General features: G+C 46.3%; 2 protein-coding genes across 2 annotated transcripts; both read right to left on the minus strand.

The window, feature by feature from the left end:
- Positions 1-9,513: 9,513 nt before the first annotated feature.
- On the minus strand, positions 9,514-10,199 carry LOC136544663 (uncharacterized). The gene is made up of 3 exons (XM_066536742.1): positions 10,113-10,199; positions 9,689-9,887; positions 9,514-9,614 (listed from the first exon to the last, which is right to left on the minus strand). The coding sequence occupies exons 1-3, from the start codon at positions 10,197-10,199 to the stop codon at positions 9,514-9,516; spliced, it is 387 nt and encodes a 128-aa protein (XP_066392839.1).
- Positions 10,200-19,136: 8,937 nt separating this feature from the next.
- Positions 19,137-22,238, minus strand: LOC136547439 (nucleolar protein 58-like). Its single transcript, XM_066539388.1, has 6 exons — positions 22,050-22,238; positions 21,102-21,262; positions 20,395-20,456; positions 20,266-20,319; positions 20,064-20,142; positions 19,137-19,499 (listed from the first exon to the last, which is right to left on the minus strand). The coding sequence occupies exons 1-6, from the start codon at positions 22,151-22,153 to the stop codon at positions 19,492-19,494; spliced, it is 468 nt and encodes a 155-aa protein (XP_066395485.1). The 5' UTR covers positions 22,154-22,238; the 3' UTR covers positions 19,137-19,491.
- Between the last annotated feature and the right edge of the window lie 947 nt (positions 22,239-23,185).

The following is a 23,185-nucleotide window of genomic DNA, read 5'->3' on the forward strand; positions in this document are numbered from 1 at the left end:
GAGCTCTACACCTCTCGGGCAGATCATGCTACCTATGCAGTTTGGGACCCCGGACCACTTCCGCACCGACTACGTCAACTTCGTGGTTGCTGACTTCGACGGCACCTACATGCTATTCTTGGTCGACCGTCGCTCACCAAGTTCATGGCCATACCTCATTACAGGTATCTGGTGCTCAAGATGCCTACCAAGAAAGGAGCCTCCGAGGGAACATATACGCAGCTTATACCTACGAAGACGACAGTTTCAAAATAGCAGAGGCTCACGACCTCTCTATTCGCATGGCCGAGACCACGCTCGATGCTAAGAAGACCTCGATCGACCACCTAGAGATCCCGGAGCTCGAGGCCCCATGCAAGAACATCAAGTCCAAGGAGCATAAGGTGATCCAGCTGGTCGACGGTGATCCCAGCAAAACAGCCCTTATCGAGGCCAACCTGGATCCCAAATAGGAAGACGCGCTCGTTGGGTTCTTGAGGAGCAACATGGATGTGTTCATATGGAAACCTGCTGACATGCCCGGTGTACCTCGAAACTTGATCGAGCACTCCTTAAATGTCAACGGCAAGGCCAAACCTATCAAATAGAAGCTACGGCGTTTTGCTCGCGACAAAAAGGAGGCGATTAGGGTAGAAGTTACACAGTTTTGGTAGCCGGATTTATCAAAGAGGTGTATCATCTGGAGTGGTTAGCCAACCCGGTTCTTGTACGCAAAAAGAAAAATGAATGGAGAATGTGCGTTGATTACACTGATCTCAATAAACACTGCCCTAAGGACCCCTTTGGCTTACCTCGCATAGACGAGGTTGTAGATTCAACCACCGGTTGCGAGCTGCTTTCCTTTCTCGATTGCTACTCTGGTTATCACCAGATCGCTCTCAAAAAGGACGACCAGATCAAGACATCTTTTATCACGCCCTTCGGCGCCTACTGCTACATGACTATGTCGTTCGAGCTCAAAAACGTCGGGGCTACCTACCAACGAGCTATACAAGCTTGCCTCAAAGACGAGATAAAAGACGACCTCGTCGAGGCTTATGTTGATGATATAGTTGTCAAAACTAAGGAAGCACATACCCTTGTTGATAACTTAGAATGCACCTTTGCAGCCCTTAACACATTCTAGTGGAAGTTAAACCCAAAGAAGTGCATCTTTGGTGTTCCTTCTGGCATACTACTCGGCAACGTCGTCAGTCACGACGGCATATGCCCTAATCCGAAGAAAGTCAAAGCTGTCTTGGACATGAAGCCACCCAAAAAGGTGAAGGATGTTCAGAAGCATACCAGATGCATGGCCGCCCTTAGTCGATTCATATCAAGATTAGGTGAAAAAGGATTACCGTTCCTTAAACTACTCAAAGCATCCAAAAAGTTTGAGTGGTCGGAGGAAGCAGACGCTGCCTTCACACAGCGAAAACAATACCTTATATCACCTCTGGTCCTCACTGCTCCCAGAGAAGACAAAATACTCCTGCTTTACATTGCGGCTACTAATCGAGTGGTCTCCACGGCCATGGTGGTCGAGCGAGACGAGCCCGGCCACGTCTACAAGGTACAACGGCCAATCTATTTCATCAGTGAGGTACTTAATGAGTCCAAGACCAGGTACCCACAGATTCAGAAGTTGATCTATGCCATACTGATAACATCCCAAAAGTTGAAACATTACTTCAATGGATACCGTGTGGTGGTCATGACTGAGTACCCTCTGCGAGATATCATTAGCAACAAGGATGCAAATGGGCGCATCGTTAAATGGGCAATGGAGCTATGCCCCTTCTCCTTGGAATTTGCAAGCCGTACTACAATCAAGTCTCAGGCACTCGTCGATTTCATCGTCGAGTGGATAGACTTAAGCACGCCTGCTTCTCCGGGATCAAACAAGTATTGGACGATGTATTTCGATGGCTCTCTCAACATTGATGGTGCGGGAGCAGGAGTCCTTTTCATGTCACCATCCAAGGAGCAGCTCTGGTACGTCCTTAGGATTTATTTCCCAGCATCTAATAATGCCACCGAGTATAAAGCATGCCTACATGGTTTGCGCATTGCGGTTGAGCTTGGCGTCAAACGTCTCTATGTCTACGGAGACTCTGCTCTGGTCATCAACCAACTCAACAAGGACTGGGACACGACCAGCGAAAAGATGGATGCATACTGCAAATCGATCAGAAAGCTAGAAGGCAGGTTCTATGGCATCGAGTACATACACGTGGTCTGGGACAAGAATCAAGCAGCGGATGCACTATCAAAGTTAGGATCATCCCGAGCCAAAATCCCGTATGGCGTATTTGTCCAAGACCTACTCACGCCTTCCATCGAAGAGGAAGATTCCATGGCAGACAAGCCTCTAGACCAGCAGTTGGTGGCTATGGTTCCGGCGTCAAGCACCGCCGAGCCGCCTCCGACCACTCATGAGCCCGACTGGAGAATACCTTTCATCAAGTACCAAATAGATGGCAGCGGTTACACTGATTGGACAGAAAACGAGCGCCTAATGCGTCGTAGTAAGCAGTACCTACTTGTCGATGGCAAGCTATGGCGCAAGAACGCAAAGGAGGAAATCTTGATGAAGTGTATAACCCAGGAGGATGGCGAACATCTCTTGGACCAAATCCACTCTGGCTCCTGTGGTAACCACGTGGCCTCAAGAACGCTGGTCGGTAAGGCTTTCCGAGCAGGGTTCTATTGGCTGTCAGCAGTAGCCAACACAGAGAAGCTAGTTCGCCATTATGAGGGCTGTCAGTTCTTCGCCAAGAGAATCCACATACCAGCACATGAGATCCAGATAATACCAGCCTCTTGGCCCTTTGCATGCTGGGGACTGTGATGAGGACATGGCACATTCGGATATGAACAATGATTATAAGGTGCGCTCATTCCTACATTTATATAGTGGCTTTGGATATAATTCACTTGGTTCCACATGTACATGTCACTATTTGATTGTAGGTTCAAATGTGTTTCATAATGCAAGTTCATCAAAGTTGAACTTTCGGTTCGTCGGTAGCCCGACAGTGCCTCATTGGGAAAGCCATAACTCATCCATCCGGAGTGCGATCGAGGTCAATGAGCACTTGATGGAAAGCTTGTTTGATAAGCTTTCAAATAGATCTGGTTCCATCTCAATATCATGTTGGTAATGCCTCAAAATCACCAATATATTCTATCGCTATTTCTGACGGGAGCTACACTGTCGTCATGGGCTTGTTAGACATCCTTGGAACCCAGGCCCAAGTTGGAGCATGCCCCAAGAAGATGGAGAATACTTAAGAGATGGCCTTGGACGTCCTCCTCCTTGGCCACCACCTTAGGAGGCTAGCAAGGACGTCCAAGCCAAGCCAGAGGCCCAGTCCAATCCGAGTTCGAGTCTACCTCGGCCATCAGGACCAGTCTATAATAAAATGGACGCCCAGGATGCATCCGAACTCTGTTTTCGATGATCCACATATGGATGGAAAGATAATTTGATAAGGAAGCCAATCTAAGTGGTTTCACATCAAAAGCTCTTCAGAATCAATGGGAATCATCGAAACAAGTCAGCGTCCAGAATCTGTCAGGGTGCTGCGACACCTTCTTTTGGGTCGTTGGGCCTTGTAACATGTTGGGACACCTTTAGGACGTGAAGAGGGATCCTTGGATGTCCCTTAGGCTATATAATCAGTAGCCACCACCTACTTTAGGGTTTGGGTTTTGTTTAGATTATTCTGTCAAGAAACAGTTTCGCCGTTCTTCGGTTTGTGAGACCCCAACTCGTGAGATTAATCATACATCTGCAATTTGGTTGCGATCTTTCTTGTTCTTGCTTGTGTTCTTCGTTGCGCAGGCAGAGATTAGCCTTCTTGGTGAGGTCAACCTGGTCCGAGACTTGGTTGATAACCAGAGGAGCTGTGGTGCTAAGATTGCAGGGTTCGATCTTTCGATCTGAAGCCAGATCGGTGTGTCATTCTCCGAACAAATCGTTGTTTATCTTGAACCTGACGGAAGATCGAGACCCTTGTCTACATTAAGTGGTAATCAGAGCTAAGGTATACCGTTAGGTTCACATTTATTCCCTCGTTTGAGTGTTTTGCACTCGTCCCATAGTCCAGTGCCATACTTGTTTTTTCTGTCCTAGAACCTTTCGCGCCATAGCCTTTGCATATTTCAGTTTCAGAGTCCGCTCTGTTGAGTTTGTGTCCTAGGTCAAAGTCTTGTTGCTAGTTTAGATTGTGTTCTTTTCTTATTTGTGTTGATCCCTTCACCCGCCGCTATTCCGTATCACCATCGGTTTGCATCTTGTGTCCACTAAAACCCTTATTCGAGCAGCTTCTTTAAAATAGTCATAACTTTTACATCCGAACTCGAAACGGGGAAAATTTTATATCTACGGAGAACGCCAGAAAATTTTAGATCTATTTCATCCCAGCAAAGCTGGGTTCGCAAAAATTAGATTTGCAAAATTCGATTAGAAAAATTAAGTTTCTAGGCCCACAAGTTTTGATATGCTTTTTAGAGCACAGTCCTAATTTTCTATAGGCCACGTCTTTTATTCAATTGAGCTCAATTTTTTTGTGGTTTATTCTTGTGTGCTCCTTGCTGAGAAAAAAATATCAAAAGAGCAAAAGCAAGAAAAAAAAGATTGGACAAACAAAATAAAAGAAAAAAATAGTAAAAGAGAATAGAAGATATCGAAAAGGAGCACATAAGGAACACTCAATAGCTCTATTGTTTGTGGTACCTTTTGCCTTGTTCATATTCGTTGCTACCTTTAATACTTGTTTCCTTTCATCCTTGTTTCCTCTCTTGTTTATCACAACTGGTGATAGGAACACGTATAGGCCAACAACTAGGACAAGTGCTCTGGACATTTATTCAATATTGCTGTCTGTCACTGACTTGTGTGCCACATATACATATTTGTTCTTTTGTGTGCCTCCCAAGCTCCACATATACTTCAGATTGGTACAGAAAAAGACCCTTGCAATCTTGGTGTCACACCCTCACAGGTATCACGTACCAGCCACCGGTTGTACCGTCCACTGCTTTGTGTTGATAAGAACCTTATAAGAGCTTGATAAGGTGTTTCCTTTTGCTGTGATCTTGAGATGCAGCACCACTCCACCTGCGTAGTAGGATTATTAGGGATAACCTTCACTGTTTGTTCCTTGTTTTTGTGTTTACAATGACAGGTTGTTTGTATCCATCAACTTATGATGGTATAGGTGCTGATGAGTATATGGAGTGGAAAATTGCTATCGATAACATATTTGCTACTCACCTTATGTATCCAAGGAGGAAGGTAAAAATGCAGCTAGTGTTTTGTGACATTCTGCTTTATCTTGGTGGGAGTCTTTAGATCCTTCTGATAAGCCTCAAACTTGGAATGATATGAAACTTCTTATGCGAGAAACCTTTGTTAATCCACCTCCTATTTTGACTTCATATGATGAGATGCACCATTTAGAGGAAGAGTCGATTGTTATTCCTCCTGCTATGCCTAACCTTTTGCAGGACAATGTAGAAAAGAGCAAGGATGATGCGACAAAAAATGAGAAGCTCACAGCCTCATGTGAAAATTCAGAACCATCAACTATTACCCCTGCTGAACATGAGAGCAAAGGTAATGCCCATGATGCTAAACTCACAGAAGGTGAGAGTTCTCTTGATGTGCTGAATTTTTCCACCAATCATGCTATGATAGAGCAAATTTTAGTGGAGCATTCGCTTGATTTACCTTTGTCACAAGATGATTTGCTTGATATTTCTTGTGACGAAGATGACTTGCATGATGATATTTATGTTATACCCATGCAATCATTGAAGAATGATCACGCTATATGTGTGCTGAAAATAGACTTGTTATTCATAATGCTAGTGAAGTTGATGAGCTAAAATCATTGTCTTCTTTAAATACTTTGGGTTACATTGAATTTGATGTTCCGTGTAATCTTAGTTCTTTAGAGGAGAAACTTTGTGCCTATGCTGATTTACCATGGTTCTCTAGACATACATATCATTTTATTGGAAATATAATTGTAAAGGAGAGTATATGGTGCATCGTGTCTATATTTGTTCAAATCTGAAATCTCCTTATATTGTGCAAAAGTATGATCAACCAAAGGATTACAATTGCTATAATCTTATCATGTCAAGTTCCCCTAGTTTTGTTATAAAGAAACATGTTAAATTTCAAGAAGGGGAGCAATATTGGCTACTATCGACAACTTGTCCACCAGCTAAGCTCAAACTGAGGATGGTTTGTTGTCAAGAAGGGGAGGATGATGAGGACATGGCACATTTGGATATGAACAATGATTATAAGGTGCGCTCGTTCCTACATTTACATAGTGGCTTTGGTTATAATTCACTTGGTTCCACATGTATATGTCACTATTTGATTGTAGGTTCAAATGTGTTTCATAATGGAAGTTCATCAAAGTTGAACTTTCGGTTCGTCGGTAGCCCGATAGTGCCTTATTGGGAAGGTCATAACTCATCCATCCGGAGTGCGATCAAGGTCAATGAGCACTTGATGGAAAGCTTGTTTGATAAGCTTTCAAATAGATCTAGTTCCATCTCAATATCACGTCGGCAATGCCTCAAAATCACCAATATATTCTATCGCTATTTCTGGCAGGAGCTACACTGTCGTCATAGGCTTGTTAGACATCCTTGGGACCCAGGCCCAAGTTGGAGCATGCCCCAAGAAGATGGAGAACACTTAAGAGATGGCCTTGGATGTCCTCCTCCTTGGCCACCACCTTAGGAGGCCAGCAAGGACGTCCAAGCCAAGCCAGAGGCCCAGTCCAATCTGAGTTTGAGTCTGCCTCGGCCATTAGGACCAGTCTACAATAAAATGGACGCCCAAGACGCATCCGAACTCCATTTTTTATGATCCACATATGGATGGAAAGATAATTTGATAAGAAAGCCAATCTAAGTGGTTTCACATCAAAAGCTCTTCGGAATCAATAGGAATCGTCAAAACAAGTCAGTGTCCAGAATCTATCAGGGTGCTGCGACACCTTCTTTTGGGTCGTTGGGCCTTGTAACATGTTGGGACACCTTTAGGACATGAAGAGGGATCCTTGGACATCTCTTAGGCTATATAATCAGTAGCCACCACCTACTTTAGGGTTTGGGTTTTGCTTAGATTATTCTGTCAAGAAACAGTTTCGCCGTTCTTCGGTTTGTGAGACCCCAACTCGTGAGATTAATCATACATCTACAATTTGGTTGCAATCTTTCTTGTTCTTGCTTGTGTTCTTCATTGCGCAGGCAAGGATTAGCCTTCTTGGTGAGGTCAACCTGGTTCGAGACTTGGTTGATAACTAGAAGAGCTGTGGTGCTAAGATTGCAGGGTTCGATCTGAATACATGCCCATCTCCATTAGAATAGATATGATCGAGCCCTTCAAACCGGCTCTAGGGAAATTTACATGCGTCTTTATGCTGATCGATAAATTTCTAAGTGGATAGAATACATGCCTCTAGTACAGGCATCCTCAGAAAAGGCTGTCACGTTCCTTGACCAGGTCATCCACTGTTTTGGCATACCCAACAGCATCATCACTGATCTGGGTACTCAGTTCATCAGGAACGCTTTTTGGGACTTCTGTGATGAAAGGAGTATAGTAGTAAAATACGTCTTGGTGGCACACCCTAGAGCTAATGGACAAGTCGAGCGGGCCAATGGCATGATCTTAGATGCATTAAAGAAGAGGATATATAGAGAAAATGACAAAGCTCCTGGAAGATGGCTCAAAGAGTTACCAGCCGTGGTCTGGGGCCTCAGAACTCAGCCCAGTCATAACACCGGCGTCTCACTGTACTTTATGGTTTACGGTGCTGAGGCAGTCCTTCCAGTAGATATAGCTTTTAGATCAGCACGGGTAGAGAACTTCGATGAAAAAAGGGTCAATGAAGTACGGGAACTAGAAGTGAATAGCGCAGAAGAGAAGCGGCTCGATTCTTGTGTACGTACGGCCAAATACCTTGCTGTTTTGCGCAGGTACTACAACAAGAATGTTAAAGAGTGGTTCTTCATGGTTGGGGACCTAGTCCTGAAGTGGAAGACAAATTAGGCTAGTGTCCATAAACTTGCAACCCCATGGGAGGGTCCCTTCATGATCAAGGAAGTCACACGACCAATGTCTTACAGGTTAGCTCACCTAGACGGTACTGACGTACCAAACTCGTGGCACATCGACAAGCTTAGACGTTTCTATGCTTAACTACTGAGATATGTACTCCTCTTGTACTTTCGATCTACTTCAATAAAGCTATTATGATTTCTCCGACCACTCTAATGTGTCACTTCGAATTTTATGGTTATTCTAACTTAGCCAGTAAAAGTTGACCACCACTCCTACGGTTTTCGGAATAGGCTATGTCTCCGGTTTCTCCCAACACGTGCATGGGATCTGCTCTCTACGTTATGGGTGATCGGTAGGTCCCCTTAGTTTGACTTGTCCGTGTCTACGTGTGCACAGGTCATGCACCTCACACTCCGACCACATGGCAAACTAGGGCCACACAAACTTTTCGGGATGATGTGTCAAGCAAAATGGTACAACTAAATAGAACGTTAACATGTTCTCACTTAGTTACACCAATATAAGTTTCAAGCTTAAAAATGTTTTATACAAAGCAAACAAGCTTATAATGATATACAGTTACGTTATTACAAGCTTGCCTGAAGAGGCCCAAGTTTACAATAACACAACTACGTCCTCCTTCTACAGCTCTAAGCCTATTACATTGGCTGGTCGGGGCACGCGGCACCTACTGCTCGCTGCTTCCGATATCCTACTCGAGTCTCGGGGACTCTTGTGCTAGTCGAGCTAAAGGGGATGGCCCCATCGGTGCCTGGCTGGTCGAGACCGCAGGCTTCGTTGGTTGGTTTGTAACTGATGGCGTTTCCAGCTGACTTGTCGATGGCGTCCCCTGTACAGGTGCTGTCCCACCTCCACATAGGTTAATGCCACCAATTATCTTTGACGACAGGTCCAGCTATGCCATCCAAAGCTCCTTCGCCTTGTCTGGGTCTACCTCTTTTGGGTATCTAGCCTCCAGGCGCTTGAGATCAATCAGGGGGTAGTGGGCACGCACCATGCTTAGTACATGGGCACCCGTGTACTCACCCGCCTCCTTCACGAACTCTTGGAACCATCCCCATGCTTGTCTGCATCTCTTGACCAGTTCGAGCTGGGGCGTCCTTGGCTCTTCCTCTGTGAGCGTCGGGTTGATAAGGTCGAGGACGGGCAAAATGCCAGTTGCCACTTCCTGGCACTGGTTCTTCCATGTGTCCTGATCCTCGGTGGCCTTGAGGCATCGTGCTTTCCAGTCGTCACGCTCTTTAATCACGGCTTCTAGATGCCTCTTAGCATTGACTTTTAAAACTGCACACCGTACAAGACATCAAATGTAATGGCACGACAAGACAAGGCGGGCAACATAATGAGAAAGGTGGTCTGGAATACTTACTTTTTAGTTCCTCCTTCATTTTGGTGGTGTGGTCCTGGAGTTGAGACTAGTTGCGGGCCAGTTTTTGGTTGTCCTCCTTTAGACGACCACACTCTGCGGTCACACGGCTATTCTCCTCTTGGAGGCGGGATACTTCAGCTTCTAAGCCTGCATTACAACAGTCACTACCAACAACGCAACAACATGCGTCATACACTTGCTGTGATAAAATGACAACTTACTTGTTTTTTCCTGCTCTTTGTTTTTGAGCTGGCCAACCAGGTTCTGGTTATATGCCTCTCGCTCTGTCCTCTCCTGGTCGGCGGCTTCAAGTTGGCGGCGCAAGCATTCCACCTCGGCCGCCAGCTCTTTATTGCTCGCCGTGATTCCCTCAATCTGGTCGAAGCACCTCTTTTGGTACTTCGCGGTCTTCATCAAGTCCTGCATATAAACAAGCTAAGTCAGACAGATCGACTACATAACAGGGTCAAGTGGTCAAGCCAAACATACCTGGACTTCTGTCACCAGACGCTTTGCCGCCCGTTCAACTTTTAGGGTCTCTTCAACCTCTGGGATTTCTTCGTGCATAACCCACTCGTGGTTCCGCCAGCGCGACACATATACATGTTGTCGTTTATCTTGGGGACAGCCCAGGATTTCTTCTACTTTGTCCTCTTCGGCCTCTTGTTCAGGGGGCGGCGCTAGTCTTGAGTCTGTAGTCTCCGCGACCACTATGGCCTTCCCACGAGCCATAGCATCGGCTAGCGTGCTTTGTGCCAACTCCGGTTGCTGCTCCTTAGCTTGCTCTGGTTCCCTTGGCGCCAAGGTACCTGCTTCAGCAGGGTTAGTGCTCAGAGCACTTGTACTTTGCTCGGCTGTCTTCTCGACCAGCTACTCGGGGACTGATGTCTGGCCGCTCGTCTGCTGAGGTTCCAGCGGAATTTCTTCTATAGGTTCCTCCACAATCGGCTACCGAGCAGTTCTTTTTGCCAGTACTGGTGAAGCCATGCCACACCCGGCTAGCTGGTCGGGATTTTTGGTGGACGCCGACCTAATATACCAGGGAAAAGTTCAGAAGACAATAGTATTCAATACAAATTATAAGCTTACATCAAAGTTATAGATACTTATAGCTTGGAAGCACGGAATGACGTGGCGAAGGAGCGTCTCTTCGATCACGCCTGCTCCACATGCTCGGTGGGTTCCACCGGGTCTTTTTCCATGATCGGTACGGGTGCCGGGGTTTGGTGCTCGACACTTCCCCCACTTGTCCTCTGTGTTGTAATGGTCGGTGATGCGATCACTGCTGGCACAGAGGAGCCACCCTGCTCCGTCGACCCCATTTGTCTCCTCTTTCGAGGGATGAGTCGGAAGATGTCCGCATCCTCTGTTTCATCATCTGAAAGGGGGAAGATGGCCTAGCGACGTTTGTTGGTAGCCGGCCGCTTGCCAGCAACTCTAGCCGATGCATCCTCCACAACCTCGAGTGCCGCCTAGTGGACATCTTTGGTCCTGGCATTGGTCTAGGCGGCTGGGCTGACAACTTATGGCCAATCCACACCAGAGGCAGAGACACGAACACTGCTGCCTGGTCACGACCATTACTCTAGGAAACATAAAGGAGACAACAGTCAAATTCTTGTTACAACATGATTCTACAGGTACAAGGAAGCATCATTTACCTTTGGGGAAGGTCGGGCCAGCTTGAAGGCGTGCTCGATGTCGTTTAACCTAACGTAATTGGGATCGGCTAGGTTGAATATCTCCCCAATCCTGGCCTTGACTTCTATCTTGTCGAGCACCTCTTTCCTAGTCCTCGTTGGATCTGCGCTCCCCTGGTACTCGAAGCTAGGATGTACCCTCTTCTGGTAGGGCTGGATCCTTCGGCTGATAAAGTTCCCGACCACACTTGGACCATCCAGCTTTCCCCATGGGATCATCCCGAGCAGTTCTGTGATCTGCTCCAAGTGCCTGGGCTTCTCTGACCAGCTGTTCTTCTTCTCTGGAATCAACCCCATGTCACATAGGGTGATTGTGTTCGGCTCTTCATGGATGTAGAACCACTTCTTGTACCATTCGTCCAACGAGGTGTTCTAGGGGCAGTGCAAGTACTAGGCCTTCATACCATCACGCAGATTGAGGTAGACGCCTCTGGCTATCTTCGAGCCGCCACTCCCTTTCTTCCGCAGACAGAACAGGTGGCGAAAGAGGTCAAAATGGGGCTAGAAGCCACCATAGACCTCACAAAGATGGATGAAGGTGGAGACAAGAAGAATCGAGTTGGGATGCAGATTGCAAATCCCAATCTCGTAATACAAGCAGAGACCCTGAAGGAAAGGGTGCACTAGAACCCCAAAACCCCATTTGAAGAAATCCTCGAAAACTATAATCTCACCTGATTGTGGATCGGGGAAGCTTTCTCCTTCCGGCGCACGCCATCCCACGAGTGCTTTATTGTGGAGCACTCCCATGGCGATGAGGTCTTTGATGGTCTGCTCATTGCTCCTTGACTTCCACCACTCCTTCGCCATGACTCCGCCTTTCTTCTGGGCGTCTCTCTTCGCCATTAATCTGTCCTTACTAAGGGGGTGGATGCGGTGGCGGGGGGGGGGGGGGGGGGGTTGGTGATGATTTTCGGAGGAATAGGGTTCGGCAAGAGGAAGAAGAAGGTTGCGGCGGTGAATGACAATGGGGATCGGTAAAAAGTAACTTACCAGTTCTATATTATAAATAACCAAGAGCTCTGTTGTTTTGTCTGCCTGAGATTCTTGGGAGACGTGCGCACGCAACGTAGACGGTTGTTTTCACAACCTCGAGATCTACGCCAATAAACGTGACCCTTCGTTACCAGTGTACGCGCCTCTTTGTTGATAGTGTGAGAGGGCCCACACTGACGCACCTCCATATAGGTGCCAAGCGACTGTTTGCCAGAAAGAGCAATAAGGGAGAGTGACGTGTTATATATGTCTACTTTTTTGACCAGACGTGGCAGTTTAGACTTGACAGAGTAAGGAGATAAATAAATACACCAAATAATAATACAAGCGGCGTTCTTTTTCCTTTCGCTGCATGTCTTGTGCCCAATGATGGACCAGACCACTACCATGCTCGGGGACTGCTCAGACCACTGCCTTGCTCGGGAACCGCCCAGACCACTGTCGTGCTCAAGGACTGCTCCGACCACTGCCGTGTTCGGGGATTGCTCCGGCTATTAATGTGCTCGGGGACTGTCCCGACCACTGCTCGGAGATTGCTTTCCTCAACTACATGTGATTTGTATTCACATACAATTGAGAGACATTTATTTAGACCTTGCTACAAGGCTCATACTTCGCCTTCCAGCAAGCTCGGGGACTACATCGGTACAATGCACCTGCCGGTGCATCTCGTATCGCCTGCATGATGGTTGGATTCTTAACTTTAATGGAAATTCTTCTTTTTAGACCCTGGCACCACGTGCCTACGTCACCTACTACTAGGCCCGAGGACTAAGTGGGCACACTTCACCTTGCGGTGAATGTGTTTATTTAATCGACCCTTATGCTTTGACTGATAGTAAGGATTACTATCGTGCTCAGGGACTATCCCGACCACTGCTCGGAGATTGCTTTCCTTGACTACATGTGATTTGTACTCACGTACAGTTGAGAGACATTTATTTAGACCTTGCTACAAGGCTCATACTTCGCCTTCCAGTAAGCTCGGGGACTACATCGGTAAGATGCACCTGCCGGTGCATCTCGTATTGCTTGTACGACACTTGGGTTCTCAACTTAACTGGGAATTCTTTTTAGACCCTGGCACCACGTGCCTACGTCACCTACTACCAGGCTCAGGGACTAAGTGGGCATACTTCACCTTGTGGTGAATGTGTTTGTTTTTCGACTCCTACGCCTCTGATGATCAAGGGCGCTACGCTTCAAGACGCACTTACATTTCTGTTCAGAAATACAAGTGGGCACACTTCCTAGGACAAAAATCTTTTTCTTTTTTAAGAGCACCATACATTCTTCAGACAACCTACTTCTTTGGCGACAATGGTGGTCAAAGATGTCAAGGACTCAAGCCTTACTTGTCGGAGAAGATTAAAATGGCGTGTCGCAGCATAATACATGGTGCTCGGGGACTAGCTGTGGGGGTATTAACCACTATATCCTTACAGCTAAGCTTGGGCCAGCCCGGATCGGTGAGTCCGGTCCACCAAAAGACGACGCGTGGCCCGGCCAACCTGTTCGGAGTCCCGCGCGAGGAGTCAAGGCAGATTTGGTGAACGGGCAAGATCCTAGTCGGTTAGAATAGGAATCCTTATCCGGTCACATATGGCAATTGTAACTGGTTAGGATTAGTTTCCAGATCTGTAACCCTGCCCTCTGGACTATATAAGGCGGGCAGGGGACCCCTCTAAAAAACATCTCTCATTGACATACAACAATACAAATCAGACGCAGGACGTAGGTATTACGCCTTCTTGGTGGCCGAACCTGGATAAAACCTCGTGTCTGTCTTACGTCACTGTCTTGTTTGTAGCTTGCGCATCTGTCTGCCGACAATCTACTACCTTGGGCATACCCCTAGGTAGACCGCCGACCATATTTCGTCGACAGCGACGAAAAAGAGAACTTGCCTTTTGGGTCCATTTGCGGCGTTTTGAGCGGAGGTTGTAATGGCTGGCAGCAGTTGGAGAACAAGACGAAGCTGACGACGCTGGCAGTTTGGGCAGCGTTGGTCACCACCGGACGAAACGTCCCTTCTATGTCTGCAGTGCAAACATAGAGCACACTTGTAAGATGTTAAACATAATCTAAAAATAGAACATTTGCAGTGGTGAAGAACATTAAATGTGTGTTGTCAAACATAATCTGAACTAGAATATCAACAGAGAATTTCTTGTCTCACATTTTGACCACTGGAATAGTAATGTTGTAAATTCATTAGTCATACTTTCATGTTTAGTTTGCAAAGTTCAGGTGCACATTGTAGGATGACATGTTCAATATATTGCATACCTTCGAAATTGCATTAAATATATTGATTACTAGTATACTTTGATTGAAAGCAAACAGCAACATCAGATGTACAAGGATGACATGTTCAATGGCAGTTTGATGTAGAGGTCCCTTAGGCCAAGAGTTACTACATGGGCACTGTGGCAAATTGAAAAGAGCCAACATAAGTAGAACCAATCTTACATGGGCACTGTGGCAAATTGATTTGGCCTTGGAAACATGGATTGGCATACGGTATAGTAAGCTAAAACATGGATTGGCCTTGGAAACAGTGGGAGGCGGAGGTGGAGCATACGGTATAGTAAGCTAAAACATGGATCTGTAGGTAGAGCAGTTCTGTAATGTAGAAACAAAAAAAATAACAACGCAAATTCATTACACAGCCGAAATTCCTTGCATTTATTTGCAAATCTGTAAAATTTGTCAACTTGATACAAGGTGTTCTAACACACATCAGAAACTTCCTCAAATAAGCGTACATTCAATTACACAAGATGTGGGGATTTCTATCCTACACATACAGGAACAGACATGAATACATGTTGGATCTCAGATCCGGCCGGGTCAAACTGCGGTGGCGTCGGGTTCCGAGGGGCTTACCATGCTGGAGAGAGTCGTCGTTGATGGAGGCGGGGTCCGAGGAGAGAGGCGGAGAGCCCTGTCACCGAGGCCCAGCAAGAGTGCGGGAAACCCTAGCCGCGCGGGGGTCAAACTACAAGACGAACAGCTGCGGCTCAGAGGCGGCCAGGTGAGAGGACGGCGACGTGGGATTCAGGGGTTACCTTGCTGGGCGAAGGCGGGGTGGGGGAAGGAGGAGGATGTCACTGTCACCGCAGCCCCGGCGAGGAGGACGGCGTAGAGAGGCGGCGGCGGCGGCCGGATTCGGTGGACACCGACGGGGCCCGACGACGCGCCACAGACCACCGCAGGGAAACACGCAGAGAGACGGCAACGAGCGGCGCGTGGAACCCTAGCCACCGACGGGAGAAAGGGGAGAAAGTGAGAGACGTCGAACCCTAGCCACGCTGGACGCTACGGCTTATAACACCAGTCATTCGGCTGCAGTGACGAAGCCATGAAAAAATTTAGGGGGGGCTGAACAAAAGAATAGAGGTTTTTTATCTTCTCTTAACCTTAGCCCCTTCTACCTAATACATGTATGCATAAAATTTTAAGAGATGGCTTAGAGAAACTCCACGTGCTCAGGATGGGTAGGGGGGCTGAAGCCCCTCTAGCCCCACCGCTGGATCCGTCCATATTCGGCTGATGCGGCTGGTGCTGGGCTGCCGAACGGCTAAGCACCGGCCAGCCTACCGAACATAGTATCGTAGTATATCACCATATCATGTATGGAAGAAGCCTCCTTGTGTGGACTGTGGTATGGCCGGGCACATGCGTGCATGTTGTGTTGGAGCAAAAACTGACAAGTAAGAGAGAGAGAGAGAGAGAGAGCAGGGATCGTCGCTCCGCTCTGATGACCATAGAGAGAGAGAGAGCAGAGTGAGAGACAAGTACGAGGGGGATCGTCGCTCCGCTCTGATGACCATACAGAGGGCCGGGTAGGCTGTAGCCCTGTACTGTACATGTGTGTGTCTGATTTTGTACAGTCCACTACGCGTGCCTGCCCGCCCGCAGGCGCAGCACATGTGGTGAACCGTGACCACCGTGAGTGAACGAAACAAATGGAGGTTCTCTTCTCTCCCCAGCTGACTGTCCTCTCGAATGATCGATCTCTTTGTCTACAAGAGTCGCCGGTATGTGTACGCATCCTGAGCCCTGAGGTCAGATCGAATTGAATCATGGATAACGTACAAAAAAAAGCTACCAACAACAACCACTGCAGCAAGGAAGAAAGGCATGCAGGCAAGGGTCGTCCGTCGACTCGTTGTCGCTGCATGAGACCTGGGCCTTGTTTACATGCCATCTAAATTCTAAGTTTTTTCACTCTCTTTTCATCACATCAATTTTTAGCCGCTTGTATGGAGTATTAAATATAGGTAAAAAAAATAACTAATTGCACAGTTTGGTTCGAAATCACGAGATGAATCTTTTGAGCCTAGTTAATCTACGATTGGACAATATTTGTTAAATAAGACAAAAGTGCTCCTATTTATCGGGTTGAAATTTTTTCGCAATCTAAACGAGGCCCTACAAGGAATGGATGCGCATGCGTAGCCTCCCGGCCGGCCTCACTCCTGCTGCCTACCTCGGCAGTGCACCGCGCGCCGCTCCCAAGACGTGCCCGGCCGCGCTGCTCTCGGCGCTCGCCATGTTGTGCTTCGGCGCCATACCATACCATGCGTGTGCGTGCGTAGCTCCCTGTTCCCCCTGGCTGCTGCTACCTAGCTAGTGTACGCGTCCTCTCTCCTGCGCGCGCTCTGTGGTTGTGAGGAATGTCACGATCCATCCAGCTGACAGCGCCCGGCTTGAGGTGACTGTTCACTCTCACTCATGATCCGGATCCCCGACCCCGAGCGTGACATGTACTGGTACCGGTAGAATAGAAAGCAGCTCGGGCCCTCCCTTCTCCATCGCTTCTCCCTGGCAGACCAGACCAGACTAGAGAGCAACTGAGCAAGGCAGACCAGGTGTCGGGTGAGTGACGGATGCAGCAAGTTGAACGATGGATGGATGGGGGCACTGTTCACGCGACACATGCACGGTGAATCTCATGGATGAATTGAGAGAAGGGCAGAGGCCCGAGAGGAGGAGGAATCCGCCGCCCGGCGACGTGTCAGGCCGCGGCCTGGTCCATTCGCGCACAGCTAGGCTGATGAGCCTGACAGACAGGCCACACAGCCTCCCGAAATGGCAACAAGGACCGTGGTTGGTTTTCTTTTCTTCCGCGCCCGCCGGGCTTTTTCACTTTCCACGATGGGTAATAAAAAAGAGAGAAACTCCGTCCTCCACCTGCCTATCCTATCCACGATGTACTGTACACACATGTGTTGCCATCGCCATGGCTGGCTCAGCATCTTTAATCCCACATCTCCGATGTTGGAGGAAGAGGGGATAGATTTTGAATAGTTAAGTTACATAAAGCTTTTAGGCATTACAAATAGTATGAATAATTTATTAGAGCAACCACAATCCCTTACATTGCATATTTTTGGTATAGACTAGAGGCGGGATAATTAACCTTTGGAGATGCTCTAAGTAAAGCTGGTAATGGCCGGGTCTGGGCCGAAACCGGATTTAGCGGTTTGGTTTCGTATTTGGGCTACCACAGTTTGGTTGGAAATAGGTTGAAAAATCTAATGGGCCGGTTCGGTTTAGGGCAATAGCCATTGTGTGTTGGTTTGGTTCGATCCAATGGAAACCCTCGTAGCCTCGTCGACTCCGCCATGGCATCCCACCATGCCATATCGCCATATCTATGTTTTGATTTTTTTTTTCCAAAGTACCTAGTTGCAACGATGTGCTCGTTTGCTGCTTGCTGCAGGCGTAGTCCAAAGATGCAACGACGCGTTTGCATTCTGGGTACTGCAGGCGTAGGGAGCAAGCTCAGCCTGCACACGGGTCTGGGTTTTGGATTGGTTTGGTTTCAAATAGCATACGGGACTGGGTTGGTGTGGTTGGAATAATCCAGTTGGTGGACTCGGTGGGTTTTTAAGTTTGAGCTCATCACGAATGGTTGGGGGCGAGTTCAGATCAGATTTCACAACATTACCAGGTTTAGCTCTAAGGCGTCCTCTGATACCAAGAGTCAAATAACCATGCTGCGAAACCTGTTATTTTGTCCTTAGTTTTGGCGGGACTATCCCTTGCTTCACCCCTCTTGTGCATGCAAAATTTCACTATATATAACAAGGATCCATGTGGAATATAGGAATTTCAAAAAAAATCCATTCAAAATTATGAAAATCAATTTGAATTCATAAAAAAAGGAAAAACAATTTCCGTGTTCCAAACAAAACCTAATTTGTTAAAAGAGTCAATTTCATTATTTTGCACTAGTTTTGCCGGACTACTAGTATGCAAAATTTCACTATATAACAAGAGCCCGTTTTGAATGTAGAATTCCATAAAAAAAAACAGTCCATTTTATAGGAAAAATATAGAGCAAATCCTTGTCCTTACACTGATTTACCAATTAGCAGTTGGTCTCTCTCTCATTTGGGGGTGGGGTGCACGTACGGGCAGTCTCCAATTCCTAGAGCAATGGCTGCAGGCAGATCCTACGTAGCTTGCTTTAACTGTACACTAGCAGCCCGTGTAGCGCAGGCTGCACGAGCGGAGAGGGCCATGGCTTGGCTGCTCTCGTTACGACATGTTGACTCCTCAGGAAACAACAGGCTAGGCCTGGTCCTGGTGATGAGCCTGACAGCTTCATCCGGCCGGGTCAGCCTCCCATAATCATCGCTTATAAGTAGTATTTTTTTTTTTCAGCCAACAAACAAAATTTCAACCATAGCTTATCAGCCAAACGAACATGGCACGTAATCCCAGAAAAAGACACAACAGCGGGCAGGAATTCTGCGGACGGAGGGGAAAGGGCCCAGCCAGAGCCAGGTTTTCCCATCCCATTTCAATATTCATGCGACTGGTCTTGTATGCAGTGAAAAGACACGCGAGCATTTTAACACACAAGTAAAGCCTGATGGGAGGTTGATCATCAGCTGCATACCATGATTAGCAAGCATAGGAAAAACTTGCGGAGATGCAGCACACGACATTCATGACATCTGCAAACAAAGACTGCTAAACTCGATTGTACAACCTGGAAGGAATTAGTTCCCATGTAAAGTGCGTGTCTCATTGTACCCTCTTGCACATAGATGCAAGGATCCTTGCTAAGCCTGCCCCTTTAGAGCAAATGGAACTCTCGATGCTCATGTGATAGGCGGAGTAAGTTTACAGTGCTAACGGGTCCAGATGAAACCAGTAAATTTGAACGGCAGGAACACAAAAAGGGGGATGATTGATTCCCTCCCCCACCCACCCTTCTTTTGAGATTGAGCTTGTCTGCTTGTAGCATCCTAGTACAAGTTTAGTTAAAGAATCATCCCTTCTTTGACGCTTCCTGGGGCATGGAATCATCAAAGACCTGCATTCAATTAGGAAAATATTCATCACATATACAAAGTGCTATCTGCAGACGACTTGAACATCCCCAGTAATATCATGGTGCATTCAATATTAAGGAATAAAATAGCATAAACAAACAGAAATGTCCCATTTACGTGGTATCTGCTAAGGTGGTTGTGCAGATAATAAACTACTCCATCCAATTCAAAATTATAAGACATTTTGGTTTTTCTAGATACATTGCTTTTACTATGTAATCTATAGACACAGTGTATATCTAAGTTACTAAGTACATAGCAAAAGCTATGTATATAGAAAAGTCAAAACGACTTATAATTTCAAATGGAGGAGTATTTCATATAGCAAAATCCAGTGATCTAATCTGAGGCATTAGAACACTATGGATCATTATCAACAGAAAGTTTGCATGCTGACACTCTGACAGCACCTCAAACCTATATGATCTACAACAAGCAGGTTCAGCAATGGCATGGTGGCTTAGTTTCAGTACGTTGCCCATCCACCAATCAATTTCTTTTACATGAAAAAGCAAGGGAGAAAAAAAGAACATATACTGTATTACCTTTGCCCTTTTTCTTTTTATTTTTCTTTTTCTTCTTTTTCTTGCTCTGTTGTTCGTCATCTTGATGAGCTTTAACCTTCTGATGATAAATACAAATAACTATGTCAGATGCAACTCAATGAACCTTGCACAAAACCAACTGGATATATGATATGCCAGATATAAAGGACATTTTAACTGCATAATAAGGATACGTATGTACCTTATTTTTCCTTTTTCTTTTGATCCCCTTCACCTCTGCTTCATCTTCAGAATCCTGTTACTCTTAAAAGTTAAGTGCTGAATCAAATTAAGGGACTCATTTAAGAAAATCTATAATCAACAACGATACCTCAGATCCATCCTCAAATGAGGAAACATGCCGTACTACTCTTCCTGAAGTTGAAGGCTCTCCTGCAATCAGCAATATAAAGCCGTAAAAATGTAGGTCCAATATTGTTCTGAGTGGATGTACTATGTAGGTCAACTTTGCTACCTTACAGATATATGGGAAGTAACTCGACAATCATCACGAATGACAAAACAGTGAATGAGGTTTGCCACAAGAATATCATCTTAGAAGCCAATTCGACACCAAGCAAAATGTTAGACGCAGTTTATTAATTGGTAAAAGGGTAAAATCAATCTAGTGTCAAGCTTAATTTTGTCCTTACTATTTCAGACATATATCGTTATCAAGTCTCACACAAGGTAAAACTACATACAGTATGTGGCAGTCTCATCTGAACTTTTTCCATGTGGCCCAATGAGTCACTGTATCTTAGCAAAAGGATACAGTACAGATAAACACTTGTAAAGCATGCAAAAAAAAAAAGTGGGCTACGTAACTAATATGAGGTCCATTTCATACTCCTATGTAACTAATATGAGGTCCATTTCATACTCCTATGTTGCACCAACAAGTGCCACATGGTATGGAAGAAAATCAATATCACCAATGAAGGCCTGACCTTGTTACATAAAGGGATAATTCACATGATACATATTTTCCAGAATCCAGAGTACATTACATATAGAGGAATGGTGGGAGAAGTGTACCATTGCTAGCTTTTATGGTTTCCTTTGCATTTTTCACAGCCAGTTTTACAAGGTCAGGGTTCAGGGAGTCCAAGCCATCAGGCTGCTGAAGTTTTCTCTCGAGGAATTTTGCTAAAGCAGCAGCCTTGTTTGTAGTTAGTGGTCCTCCAGGATGGGCCATCCTATTTGATAAAGCAATACATAATAATGTTATGCGCGTATCGGAAAAAAAAAAGATACACAGGAAAGATCATATGATTTCCACAGAGCAATATTGTTAAAGTAACTAAAGTTATATTAGCACTACAAGATTTGCTGCAGTACTACTATACTTCATGATTCATGTGCCAGTGTGCCACACAAGTCAGGCTTCAACTTGCTCTCTTGCTTTTTTTAGGTATGTACAAGGATTTTGTGTTTTAGGTGTATATGTATAAGCTTGCATTGCATTGACAGAAGCAAGCACAAATGAAAGAACTCCTAGAACTCCAAAAGCAGTTACACCTAAATTCATACGTGCCAATCAATCAATAGCATCCCAGTGATACGAATTTCAAGGTACAAGTAATTTTCTGCTCATATTGAAGCCCTAGGCAGGGGAGGCGCCTGTCAGTATCATGAACAAAAAGGGTACTGATTAGCTGAAACTAAAATCTAAAGCATAATTTGCACTAAAAATTATATTTCTCCAAACCACGAGTCACGGATTACACAAACTAGTATCAGTATTTGAAATTTACTTCAAATACACGCTGTTTCCATCTAACAAAGCAGCTAAATGGCGGTTTGGCAAAACCTTACTCCACGCCTACACAGCCTCCGCTCTATCAATTTGTTCGCAACATCAAGCAAGCAGTATCCAGTAGAATAGAATCCAGTCGCCACCCGCAACCGCAACAACACAACACGCGCTGAATCGGTTATCGGTAGATCTGGACGCAGGCTACGGAGAAGGGGGCCGCGCGGTACCTCGGCTGGGGGCGCGATGAGGGAGGAGGCGGAGGAAGCGGCGCGAACTTGCTGCCCCGCATCGCCCGCTTCTCATCGTCGGACAGGTCGCCGGCCGCCGCCATGTCGCCGCCGCACCGCACGGGACGGTGGGCAGGAGGACTTGGGGAAGACGGAAGCGCGACCGGTTCAGGTCCGTTGGCAGCTTGGGCTCTGGTGTGGTCGAACCAGGTACGCTGCCCGACCCGTAGGACTGGACCACTGCTTGGGTGGCTGATTGGCTGCACAACTCTGCATCTGCATGACATGTGGGGCTGTGACCTCTGATTAAGATTTAGGCTTTTTTTTATGCAAAGTATTTTTGAAGGATCGGAGAAATACTTTGATTTTTAAAAGCTACTGTGTGTTTGGATGCAACAAATCTTATAGTCTCTAAAACCATGATTTTGTCAAAACTATAGTTTTTTTTTAGTTTTAGAAACTCCACTCATGAGCTATTTTTTCTAAATCACGGTTTTGTGTCTCTATGTGTCGGTGCAGAAAGTGACCAACACGTAAATATTTGTAGTTTTGTCGTACGTTGTGATCGGATGTGGCCTAGCACTCAATGACACAGGGTTTATATTGGTTCAGGCAACGTGCCCTACGTCCAGTTTGAGTCGGTCGGTGACTTTATTCCGGGCCGAGAGTGACGGGAGCTCCTACGTGCGCTAAGTATTCGAGCGTGTGCTCGGTGTAGCTTTAGAGTGTCTAAAGTTAGCAGGGGGTGAATCGATCGTTGGTTGTTCGAATCGTTCGAGTCCTGTTGGAGTTGTTGTCTGTGTTTGTGAGATTGGTCATCCGAGAGCCCTTATTAGGAGAGAGCGCATCTCCGTTTATAGATAAAGGGGACGGCCTTACAAGCGAGAGAGAAAGAGTATGTCTATTAAGTCTTGTTGCCCATACCATCGGGTATAAGATGATTGTAGGTGCCCACAATATTGTTTTTAATGTCAGATCCATGTGGGAGGTTCCGTCGTCTTCTTCTGGTATAGCAGATGCCGGCGTCTACCATAATGTTGATGCCCAGAGGCATGTGGGGGATTTTACCGTGTTTGCCTGGTATGGGAGTTGAGGGCGCCCACAACACTGTAGGGCAAACGTCGGCGCCCATAACA

Source organism: Miscanthus floridulus, chromosome 3 (genome assembly GCF_019320115.1).
Source record: "Miscanthus floridulus cultivar M001 chromosome 3, ASM1932011v1, whole genome shotgun sequence".
NCBI classification, from domain to species: Eukaryota; Viridiplantae; Streptophyta; class Magnoliopsida; order Poales; family Poaceae; genus Miscanthus; species Miscanthus floridulus.